Source organism: Salmo trutta, chromosome 31 (genome assembly GCF_901001165.1).
Source record: "Salmo trutta chromosome 31, fSalTru1.1, whole genome shotgun sequence".
NCBI classification, from domain to species: domain Eukaryota; kingdom Metazoa; phylum Chordata; class Actinopteri; order Salmoniformes; family Salmonidae; genus Salmo; species Salmo trutta.
Window position 1 is genome coordinate 35,518,725 of NC_042987.1, and position 12,003 is coordinate 35,530,727.

Below are 12,003 nucleotides of genomic sequence, written 5' to 3' on the forward strand. Positions count from 1 at the left end.
TCCGGGGGTTTCTTCGGATGGGGCCACAGTGTCTCCTGACCCCTCCTGTCTCAGCCTCCAGTATTTATGCTGCAGTCATTTATGTGTCGGGGGGCTAGGGTCTCTCTGTTATATCTGGAGTATTTCTCCTGTCTTATCCGGTGTCCTGTGTGAATTTAAGTATGCTCTCTCTAATTCTCTCTTTCTTTCTTTCTTTCTCTCTCTCGGAGGACCTGAGCCCTAGGACCATGCCTCAGGACTACCTGGCATGATGACTCCTTGCTGTCCCCAGTCCACCTGGCCGTGCTGCTGCTTCAGTTTCAACTGTTCTGCCTGCGGCTATGGAACCCTGACCTGTTCACCGGACGTGCTACCTGTCCCAGACCTGCTGTTTTCAACTCTCTAGAGACAGCAGGAGCGGTAGAAATACTTTCAATGATCGGCTATGAAAAGCCAACTGACATTTACACCTGAGGTGCTGACTTGTTGCACCCTCGACAACTACTGTGATTATTATTATTTGACCATGCTGGTTATTTATGAACATTTGAACATCTTGGCCATGTTCTGTTATAATCTCCACCCGGCACAACCAGAAGAGGACTGGCCACCCCTCATAGCCTGGTTCCTCTCTAGGTTTCTTCCTAGGTTTTGGCCTTTCTGTCACAATGGGTGGCTTGTGGATTCAGAAGAGTCAGGCGCAGGAGACAGAAAGATTCCGTGAATGAATTTAATAAAATATCCACACGGAAAATATGCAAGGTATGTAGTGCAAGGTGTGCAAAAAGAAACGCACCACCCTAAGAAGAACGTAACCAGGGACACAGCCCAAAGGGAATAGCGTAACTCCAACAATACAGAACCATATGACAAACACACCCTGACCAACAAACAATCCCGCACAAACAACAAACCTAACTAACTAGCCTAAATACCCCTCCACACTAACAACTAACACAAAACAGGTGAGCTACTAACCTAGGCCTAACTAACAGAACGTGAAACATAAATCGATGGCAGCTAGTAGGCCGGCGACGACGACCGCCGAGCGCCGCCCGGGCGAGGAGGGGCGCCACCTTCCGTAGGTGTCGTGACACTTTCTAGGGAGTTTTTCCTAGCCACTGTGCTTCTACACCTGCATTGCTTGCTGTTTGGGGTTTTAGGCTGGGTTTCTGTACAGCACTTTGAGATATCAGCTGATGTAAGAAGGGCTATATAAATAAATTTGATTTGATACTGAGTAAAGGGTCTGAATACTTATGTAAATGTGATATTTCCATAATTTTTTATATTTTTTTTATTTGCTAACATTTCTAAAAACCTGTTTTTGCTTTGTCATTATGGGGTATTGTGTGTAGATTGATGAGGGGAAAAAACTATTTAATCCATTTTAGAATAAGGCTGTAACGTAACAAAATGTGGAAAAAGTGAAGGTGTCTGAATACTTTTTGAATGCACTGTATACAACGAGCAAAGTGATCATGCTGTTTTTACGTGGCTGCTATGAAAGTGAGCTGTTTGCGTGTGATCAGGGGTGTGTTGATTCCCACCTATTCTGTTGAAAAAAAAAATCTTAACAGAAGAATTCAGAATGAATCGGGGATAAAAATACCTGAATTTGTCCAATAGAAACTATTATTTACAACTGTTGGACTAATGATTACACCCTAGATCAGTTAGATGCTGGCAAGAGTGTGCAATGCAGAATTGAATGTGTCCCTGTCTGTCACCTTAATTATTCAAAATCTCGACCTGTGCAACTACATTGTAAACTTTTATTTATAGGCTAGGTTGTAGCAACATGATGGGTACAGGGACAATGTGGGTATCATGTAGTAGCCTAAACCTGTTGCTGTTACATTGAGCTGGGTGAATGGAATATGAATGACAGTCATCCAATATGCTGTAATGGAAATCAGTAGAGGTGTGTGGGTAACATCACTGGGGAAGCTATGTGCCGCAAAAAAGCCATATTACAATCAATATGTTGTGATAATTGCGTTGTTTGCTCTATAACCTGTTGGTTCATTTCAACATCATCAAATCACCTAGCTATGCTTAGTGTAATACAGTGACAATTAAAAGATACAAAAAAACATTTTGTCCAATCAATGTAAGCTAAATATAATGTGACTGTCCATGGACTGATTTCTGTGTGTGTGTGTGTGTGTGTGTGTGTGTGTGCGTGCGTGCGTGCGTGCGTGTGTGTGTGTGTGTAGTTGTGTGTGTGTGAAAGTACAAAAAACATGTTAACTCACCCTACATGTAGAGAAATGCCATCCTCCTCTCATTCATGTTGGTGAAACATTCTATGACTCCGTCATACTGTACACGCTTTTATTTGTTGTTGTCCTAGGCTACCTGGCTAAAATGCTTTCTCGCTAGCCTAACTTCCTTTCATGGGCAACGTTAGCGATTAGCCAGCTAGTTAACAGTAGCCTACTACATCAAGCTACATAATGAACATCCATCCTCTCAGTCCAGGGCCACAATGTGTATGAATTTATGGTTGGATCAGAGTCGCCTTTATAGTCATTGGCCAGTACGGAGAATTGACTAAAACCAAAAGGTCAAATCCCTATCTCCATCCATGGCTAATTTAGAAAAAGGTTAATTTTAGCTACCTAGCCACCAGAGGACAACAACACAAGAGATGCGACAAAGTTGTTTCTGTCAATTACGTATTTCTCTTGAAGAGATGTGATAGGAGTGAAGCCAAATCCAAACAGGCTTCCTATTGACACTTTTTTTTTGGTGAACCAGCAGTCTAAGGCACTGCATTCTCAGTGCAAGAGGCGTCACTATAGTCTCTGGTTCGAATCCAGGCTGTATCACATCTGGCCGTGATTGGGAGTCCCATAGGGCGGTGCACAATTGGCCCAGCATTGTCCGGGTTTGGCCGGAGTAGGCCGTCATTGTAAATAAGAATTTGTTTTTAACTGACTTGCCTAGTTAAATAAAGGTTCAAGATTTTTTTTTTAACCAAAAATATTTTCAAAAATCACAGTTGAGCACACTTAGTTTAACTCAACACTGATTGGCTATTGTTTTATACTTTTTTTTATCAAGGGAGACCAAATGCTCGCTAGTAGTATAATGTGTGTGATGATTGCAGGATCTTGACTCTTTAAAGATCTTATAGAATATTGATTAATATCTTGTCAGAATCCTGAAAGATCTTGAAAGATCGTCGTTATTTTATCTTGTCAACATTTGCAGCAGCAAAAGTTGCATTAAGCACTTCAGTTTGTAATCTTCTTTTCAAAGATCTTGTCAATTCCCTGTGTCTTATTTTATCATTCCGTTGATAACGAATCCAAAGAGGTTTTGCTTATCATGACATGGAGGTTTGTGGCTTAGGATATTTATATTTTTTGGGTTGTTACCACCTTTACAAACCCTAAAAATTGTATTTATCATAACTCAACACAATTGGTTACTACTTGCCTGGTACCAAACGGCGTCAAGTGATCATTGTTTGAATTAATACCAAGGAATTCCATAGGTTATTGTGTAATTACTATTTTATACTGCAATATCACATTGCTTTTATGTCATGAATACAAAACTAATAGCAGTAAATAGTATCTTATATGTTAGAAATTCCATGATAATATGGTAAAACACAACTATAAACCATGAATTACTATATTTCTAAGGTATTGTTGTCTTTAAATGATTTTTTTTATTTTTATGTTATTTAAAAAAAATGTAACCTTTATTTAACTAGGCAAGTCAGTTAAAAACAAATTCTTATTTACAATGACGGCCTACCCGGCCAAACCCGGACAACGCTGTGCCAATTGTGCGCCGCCCTATTGGACTCCCAATGACGGCCGGATGTGATACAGCCTCTAAGGCACAATGTCAAAGGTGCGGAGGTATAGCGGTTGTCAGGGTGTTATTGTTAAAGAGAATGTGTTCTCAATGACTTACCTGCTTAAACCAGTGAATGACATTGCATTATTTGCCATTTACGTAAACGGTAAGGACGTGACCCCTGGAGCCCATCAACAGGAGCTAGTGTCCCAGGATGGGAGTACCTTTGCCCCTTCATCAAACACGTTCACACAGCGGACCCCCCCCCCCCCCGAGTGTGTACACAGCTGTCTTACACACTGGGTTCTGCCACCCTGTAGCGTAGCACGTGACAGTCTAGTGGTTGTATAAGGCTGTCAATCATAATTATGCAAGTTCTACATCCATGTAACTGACACCTGTTTCACATTACACAGTGGAGCTGTGTGGTTACAGGTACCGTATAGGAGCTTCAAACTAAATGCTGGTTGGGTTTGAGTTCAATTATTAGTCAATTATTATCAGTAAAGTTATCTGAATACTTGGGGTGTATTTATATTGTCTACTGTCTCAAAACGAATACTTTGTATGAAAATGTTTAAAAAAATGTTTTTATAAAAGCACATAAACTATGCAAATAAGAGACAATAAAATAAAGTATAACAAATATGACTAATTATGATTTCCCAGTACTTGCCAATACTACTGATATGAATCAACATACATTTGACAGTAATTAGTTATGTTAGTTAAGGCCAGATGTTCCTCAGTTCACCATATGGTGAGGTATCCATGTACTTCCTGTTCACTCATGACTGCACGGCCAGGCACGATTCCAACACCATCATTAAGTTTGCCGATGACACAACAGTGGTAGGCCTGATCACCGACAACGATGAGACAGACTATAGGGAGGAGGTCAGAGACCTGGCCGTGTGGTGCCAGGACAACAACCTCTCCCTCAACGTGATCAAGACATGGGAGCTGATCGTGAACTACAGGAAAAAAAGGACCGATCATGCCCCCATTCTCATTGACAGGGCTGCAGTGGAGCAGGTTGAGAGCTTCAAGTTCCTTGGTGTCCACATCACCAACAAACTAACATGGTCCAAGCACACCAAGACAGTCGTGAAGAGGGCACACCAAAACCTATTCCCCCTCAGGAGACTGAAAAGATTTGGCATGGGTCCTCAGATCCTCAAAAGGTTCTACAGCTGCAACATCGAGAGCATCCTGACTGGTTGCATCACTGCCTGGTATGGCAACTGCTCGGCCTCTGACCGCAAGGCACTACAGAGGGTAGTGCGCTACAACCTTGTCCCTTCTGGGTGCTGTCCACTGACTATGACAGCTACACCCTGGTCCCTACTGGGTGCTGTCCACCGACTATGACAGCTACACCCTGGTCCCTACTGGGTGCTGTCCACCGACTATGACAGCTACACCCTGGTCCCTACTGGGTGCTGTCCACTGACTATGACAGCTACACCCTGGTCCCTACTGGGTGCTGTCCACTGACTATGACAGCTACACCCTGGTCCCTACTGGGTGCTGTCCACCGACTATGACAGCTACACCCTGGTCCCTACTGGGTGCTGTCCACTGACTATGACAGCTACACCCTGGTCCCTACTGGGTGCTGTCCACCGGCTATGACAGCTACACCCTGGTCCCTACTGGGTGCTGTCCACTGACTATGACAGCTACACCCTGGTCCCTACTGGGTGCTGTCCACTGACTATGACAGCTACACCCTGGTCCCTACTGGGTGCTGTCCACTGACTATGACAGCTACACCCTGGTCCCTACTGGGTGCTGTCCACTGACTATGACAGCTACACCCTGGTCCCTACTGGGTGCTGTCCACTGACTATGACAGCTACACCCTGGTCCCTACTGGGTGATGTCCACTGACTATGACAGCTACACCCTGGTCCCTACTGGGTGCTGTCCACTGACTATGACAGCTACACCCTGGTCCCTACTGGGTGATGTCCACTGACTATGACAGCTACACCCTGGTCCCTACTGGGTGCTGTCCACCGACTATGACAGCTACACCCTGGTCCCTACTGGGGTGGAAGGATGCTTTAAGTCATTTTATTAAATGCCTGCATGCAAAGATTTGTGTGTTTTGTTACTCTTTCTGATTCACACCTGAAAATCATAGCTTACATCTTATTTTAAAGTTTGACATCCTCCAAAGTCTTGTTTAAATTACAAATATTACTGTGTGGACTGAGCTTGTTAGAACAAATTGCTTAGTAAATACCTAGTAATGCCTGCACTGCTAAATAGAGTGCTACTCAAACATTTCCCAGTGAACCATACAACAACAACAAAAAAGAACAGACAACATAATTTAAGTAAGAAGAAAGAAATAAAGGTCCTGGATATCTTCCCCAAGTGTGACATTAATATTTCATGACAATGTCCCAGAGAGTGCTGTCCATCCCAGTCCATCCTATTCCATCCCAGAGAGTGCTGTCCATCCCTGTCCATCCTATTCCATCCCAGAGAGTGCTGTCCATCCCTGTCCATCCTATTCCATCCCAGAGAGTGCTGTCCATCCCTGTCCATCCTATTCCATCCCAGAGAGTGCTGTCCATCCCTGTCCATCCTATTCCATCCCAGAGAGTGCTGTCCATCCCTGTCCATCCTATTCCATCCCAGAGAGTGCTGTCCATCCCATCCCATCCTATTCCATCCCAGTCTATCCTATTCCACCCCAGTCCATCCCTGTCCATCCCAGTCTATCCTATTCCATCCCAGTCCATCCTATTCCATCCTATTCCACCCCAGTCCATCCCAGTTCATCCCAGTCCATCCTATTCCATCCCAGTCCATTCCAGTACATCCCAGTTCATCCCAGTCCATCCTATTCTATCCCAGTCCATCCCATTCCATCCCAGTCCATCCTATTCCATCCCAGTCTATCCTATTCCACCCCAGTCCATCCTATTCCATCCCAGTCCATCCTATTCCACCCCAGTCCATCCTATTCCATCCCAGTCCATCCTATTCCATCCCAGTCCATCCTATTCCACCCCATCCCATCCTATTCCATCCCAGTCCATCCTATTCCACCCCAGTCCATCCCAGTTCATCCCAGTCCATCCTATTCCACCCCAGTCCATCCCAGTCCATCCTATTCCATCCCAGTCCATCCTATTCCATCCCAGTCTATCCTATTCCATCCCAGTCCATCCTATTCCATCCCAGTCCATCCCAGTCCATCCCAGTCCATCCTATTCCACCCCATCCCATCCTATTCCACCCCATCCCATCCTATTCCACCCCATCCCATCCTATTCCATCCCAGTCCATCCCAGTCCATCCTATTCCACCCCATCCCATCCTATTCCATCCCAGTCCATCCTATTCCACCCCAGTCCATCCCAGTTCATCCCAGTCCATCCTATTCCACCCCAGTCCATCCTATTCCATCCCAGTCCATCCTATTCCATCCCAGTCCATCCTATTCCACCCCAGTCCATCCCAGTCCATCCTATTCCACCCCATCCCATCCTATTCCATCCCAGTCCATCCTATTCCACCCCAGTCCATCCCAGTTCACCCCAGTCCATACTATTCCACCCCAGTCCATCCTATTCCATCCCAGTCCATCCTATTCCACCCCAGTCCATCCCAGTCTATCCTATTCCATCCTGCCAGATTGTTTTATAACATTTATTCTGGTATGTCCCCATGACTCCAGTTTGCTAATTGTTTACCTTATGTCAGAAATAAGCCCTCGGGTGCTACAAAGACGTTCATTCATGACAGAGACTTCAGTGTGGCGTGACCCAGGAGAGAGAAGCTTCTCTTATAAATACACATCCTGAATTGACCAGATATCCTGACCAGAGAGAAAGAGGTAAGATGTGCTTTTTGCTGTTGGATGGGATTTCATATAAAGATAAATGTTTTGAATGAATGAACTCTATCAATGAATAAATTAGAAAACTTGTTTGGGGAGTTCAAATGAACGGTAGAATTTGGTTGGTACCATAGCAAGAGAAATAAGGTAGAGTTTGCTGAATATCTGTGTCATCTGAGACGAAGAGACCAACAGCAGGGACTGGGAAATGAAACAAATCTGATCTCTATATAGCTGTCTATTTACAAATAGCAGTGAACTTAAAATAACCCAATGATTGATGTGTGTTACATGGTTGATACTGAAACACATTTATATTGATTTTATTTTTTCTTTGTAAAGAATCTTTTTTTTCTGTCTTGAAAATGTGACTAATTAGGAGAAAGTGTGAGTGACATTTGTCAGCCATTTTAAGACAGATATCAGAGATACTGTATGTTTTGCGTTTATGACAGATAGAGATATTATATGTTAATATTTTGCATTTGAGGAAATGATGGCTGATGCGTCATCTGTCCTCCTTTTCTCCATTTACTATTTGAATCGACAATGAAAAAACACTGTTGAGATGGAATATCCTGTGGTTTGCTCTCTTTAACCATCGTTCTATTTGTAAAATGGACAACAACAACATCTAAGGCCAGTTTCACCAATTATGCCTATTCCTGAACTGACTTCTTGTCCCCAAAAATGTTCTATTATATTGACAAGATAGTCAAGTGACCGCTCTAATAATGGAAATACATGTCATCGAATATGGAAGGCAGGTGGGAGGAGGCCAGATCAGGTGGGACCATTCTAGCCAATGAGAGGGCAGATACACATGTGAACAACAGGCCCTAGAGATACTGTATATAAAGGATTAATCTTTGTATCTGTGCCATTATAGATCTGTGACCGCATGGGAAGCACTATTGAGGCTATCTCCATTTTACAATGTAGTTAATTTTCTTCTTCATTGACTGATTGCACCAAACTCATAGGAATCTCCACCCAGTTTACTATTTTAAAATGGTGGAAGCCCTCAACTCAAATGTCCATGCTAAAACTAGATATCTCTATGGCAACAGGCACAACTCAAAAGTTGCCAAAAATCCAAGTGCGTCCACTTATATTAGTGCATTTCTAAACTCAGGAGGCCGCATAGGGGAGAACGGCTCATAATAATGTCTGGAATGGAGTAAATGGAATGGTATCAAACACATGAAAACCATATGCTTGATGTGTGTTGGATGCCGTTCCATTGATTCCGTTCCAGCCCGTTCTCCCCATTTAAGGTGCCACCGGCTGCCTGTGATTTGTAACAACCTAACCATTAAGAAACTTATTTTCGATCAAATAAGCCTCATGTGGCAAATTAGGATAAAACATTTTGTTGACCAAATTCTACACTCTCATTAACCTCCATACAAAAGTTCCTCACTTCGTGGATTTATTTTCGTGAACAGATTTTGGGCGGAGTAAACCTCTCGCTTCGCCTCTTCCTCTCTGTTGTCCCTCAGAAAATGTAATTTTTTTAAAGCTTTGTTTTCTCTGTTGATTGATAGTAATTATTTTCAGGTGACGGCTGCCCCTGTGACCATGACGCCATTGTTTGCTCTCCTCTTGCCTCTCCTCCTCCTGCCCCTCGTCAGTGCCCAGGTTCCCCACTGGGGGCCTTGTCCGGAACCAGCCGTCCAGCCCGCCTTCAGCATGAAAAAGGTACTAACCCCCTGCCTGACCAATCGACAAAGATCATTTACCTACTGTACCTGCCAATCAGTCAATCAGAAAATGAAGAGACCATGACTAATGTAGTGTTTAGTGTTCATCTTGTAAGACAGGTAGATTTAGAATGACATTCACTGTGATATGTTCATGATAATAATCATTTATTTAAATAACTTCTATAGCATTTTATCACAGAAAGAACCAACAAGCACAACAGCATGTTAAGTTGGAGATTTTGAGAATTTGGAATGTGTATGTGTTTATTTACCCATGGTTCTAGTTCATGGGTAGATGGTTTGAAATCGCCAAACTGCCTGCCCAGTTTGAGAAGGGGAAATGCATCGAGACCAACTTCTCCATGAAGGCTGATCAGACCATTAGAGTGGTCAGCTCTGAAATATTGTGAGTAGATTACGTACACCTAGGATTGAAAAATTCCGGTAATTTAAATTCTCCAGTTTTCAAAAAATCCTGGTTGGAAGATTTCAGATTTCCTGCTTATTTCCTAATACTTCTGGGAAAACCAGGCAATATTGGGAAAGTTACAGGAATTTTTCAACCCTAGATACACCTTTTGATTACATATACTTTTTATCATGAACAATGTTGTTTGCAAATTCAAAGTAGTTTATGTAGTTTATTTCAGTTGTGACACATTTTATTTCAGTTGAAAATCAGCTAATTTCAGTTGACATGAAGATAATTTCAGTTGCTGTACAGTTCTTTCTGTTGAAATCCTTTGATATGAATCTCATGCTTTTGACCTTTTGGTGACCTTTGACAGAAAGGGAGAGCTAAGGACTATCGAGGGGACAGGAGTCACAGAGGACTTGAAGAACCCAGCCAAGTTAGGCATCAGCTACTCTTACGGTGAGTGTTTTGATCAGCTGTTACACCATAACTACAGTAGAGCAGGGCAACCAGGGTTGTGTTCAGTAGAGAGAAACTGCATTAAATAGGGAGGTACTGCCTGAACTTGTCCTACACCTCATCTAGGGCAGGAGTACCACTGCCCAGCTCCGGTCCTCAAGAGCTCCAGTCTATTCTGGTTTAAGCCAACCCTTTTCTTCTTACAAGTGTAACCAGGGTCGTGTTCAGTAGGGAGAAAACTGTTTGAAATGGAATAAACCCTGGATTGCTGATGCTTTGTATTGGCCAATGAGAGGCTTTGAAGCCACCGGCCATCATATTGGCACTCCCCAGAAGGAACAGTCGTTCATAGGAATTCTACAGTATTTCAATAAAATGTTTCAAGGACAAAATTGTATGTATTTAAGTATTTTTTGGGTTGCAGTGGGGAAAGTAACATTAGAACTTGCAAAAATATATATTATTATATATTTTTCTTTTTTTCTTTTCATGCTCACATAATATTATAAAAATATGTATTAAGGTGTAATTGAATAAACATGGCACATTTTTGTTTTTACATTAATAAATTACTTTCTATAGCTTCTAAAGTATTTTTTACAGCGGTGGGGGAGTTCCAAGATGGAGGCACGGCGGCTTCATAACAGCGGCCCCTGTCTGTCATCTAGTGTATATATAAATTATTGAATAAAACAGGGAGGTAGCTACAACATGAAATTGTCCAATAAGATTTTGTTTGTTTGTTTTCCGTTGCTAAATGTTTTGCTACAGTGTGCCCTACTAGACATGTGTGTAGACTTCCCAGCTAACAAATTACATTCATTGGTCAACAAAAACGAGAAAGATGCTAGCCTTTAAAGACAAACTGAGCAGTAGAGATCATTCACCACAGAGTTCAAATGGTAGGGGTTGTTTTTGAAAGTCAGGAGATGTCATGAGTTGGACCTGTTAGCCCATCTCATCCCACTTTGTTGATCTTGACATCATTTGAGATAATTACATTTCCTGCAGTTTGAAGAAGTCATCACGACTGCAATCACGTTATAATCAGTGGAATAAACGTAATGTGATCAGGTGCGTTTTGCCTTCATGTGTTTGTTTCTCATCTCTGTGTCTCTAACAGTCCTGCCCTACTCTCCTTACTGGATCCTCTCCACTGACTATGAGAACTCAGCGCTGATCTATTCCTGCACCGATGTCCTGCGTCTGTTCCACATGGACTTCGCCTGGATCCTGGGCCGCACACGCACGCTCCCCGCCGCCACCGTCGACAAAGCCAGGGAGATCTTCACAAGCAGCAACATTGATGTTAGTCGGATGGTTGCCAGCAGGCAGCAGGGCTGTGATTAGACCCTCTGAGAGATTCAATAGAATTGGATAGAGTAGAGTAATGTAGAGTAGAACTTAATTTTCCCACAGGGACATTTGATTTGCAACAACATAGTATGCAAGAGATGCTGATGGAAACAAGTTATATATTTTCCCTCATCTGTGTAATAATATGTTAGTTCTGGCAAACTTCAGTGACATTTCACTAATTATTCAGAGGAATCGTTAGAGGAAAACAATGTACAGTAATAGTTTGTCTGTTTTATGCTTTTCTGTCAAAAGTATATATATATATATTCCAGTTACAATTACGTTATTTTAAATCCTATGACTGGAAATTAATTGTTGTGACCTAATTTAAAATGTTTGTCACAAACTGAAAACATGAGTATTCTCATTACAGGCAATAAAGTACAAGGAAATCAATATCATGTGAG

The 12,003-nt window shown here is 42.5% G+C and overlaps 1 protein-coding gene across 1 annotated transcript; it reads left to right on the forward strand.

The window, feature by feature from the left end:
• Positions 1-7,572: 7,572 nt before the first annotated feature.
• On the forward strand, positions 7,573-11,992 carry apoda.1 (apolipoprotein Da, duplicate 1). The gene is made up of 5 exons (XM_029726408.1): positions 7,573-7,654; positions 9,205-9,358; positions 9,648-9,769; positions 10,152-10,237; positions 11,361-11,992. The coding sequence occupies exons 2-5, from the start codon at positions 9,239-9,241 to the stop codon at positions 11,585-11,587; spliced, it is 555 nt and encodes a 184-aa protein (XP_029582268.1). The 5' UTR covers positions 7,573-7,654; positions 9,205-9,238; the 3' UTR covers positions 11,588-11,992.
• The last annotated feature ends 11 nt before the right edge of the window (positions 11,993-12,003 follow it).

Excerpts from the sequence above, each read along its gene's own strand:
- apoda.1 (XM_029726408.1), top strand. The coding sequence starts at position 9,239 with ATGACGCCATTGTTTGCTCTCCTCTTGCCTCTCCTCCTCCTGCCCCTC. Across the intron at positions 9,770-10,151 it reads GTGGTCAGCTCTGAAATATT|AAAGGGAGAGCTAAGGACTA; the intron begins GTGAGTAGATTA and ends GACCTTTGACAG. Across the intron at positions 10,238-11,360 it reads AGGCATCAGCTACTCTTACG|TCCTGCCCTACTCTCCTTAC; the intron begins GTGAGTGTTTTG and ends TGTCTCTAACAG.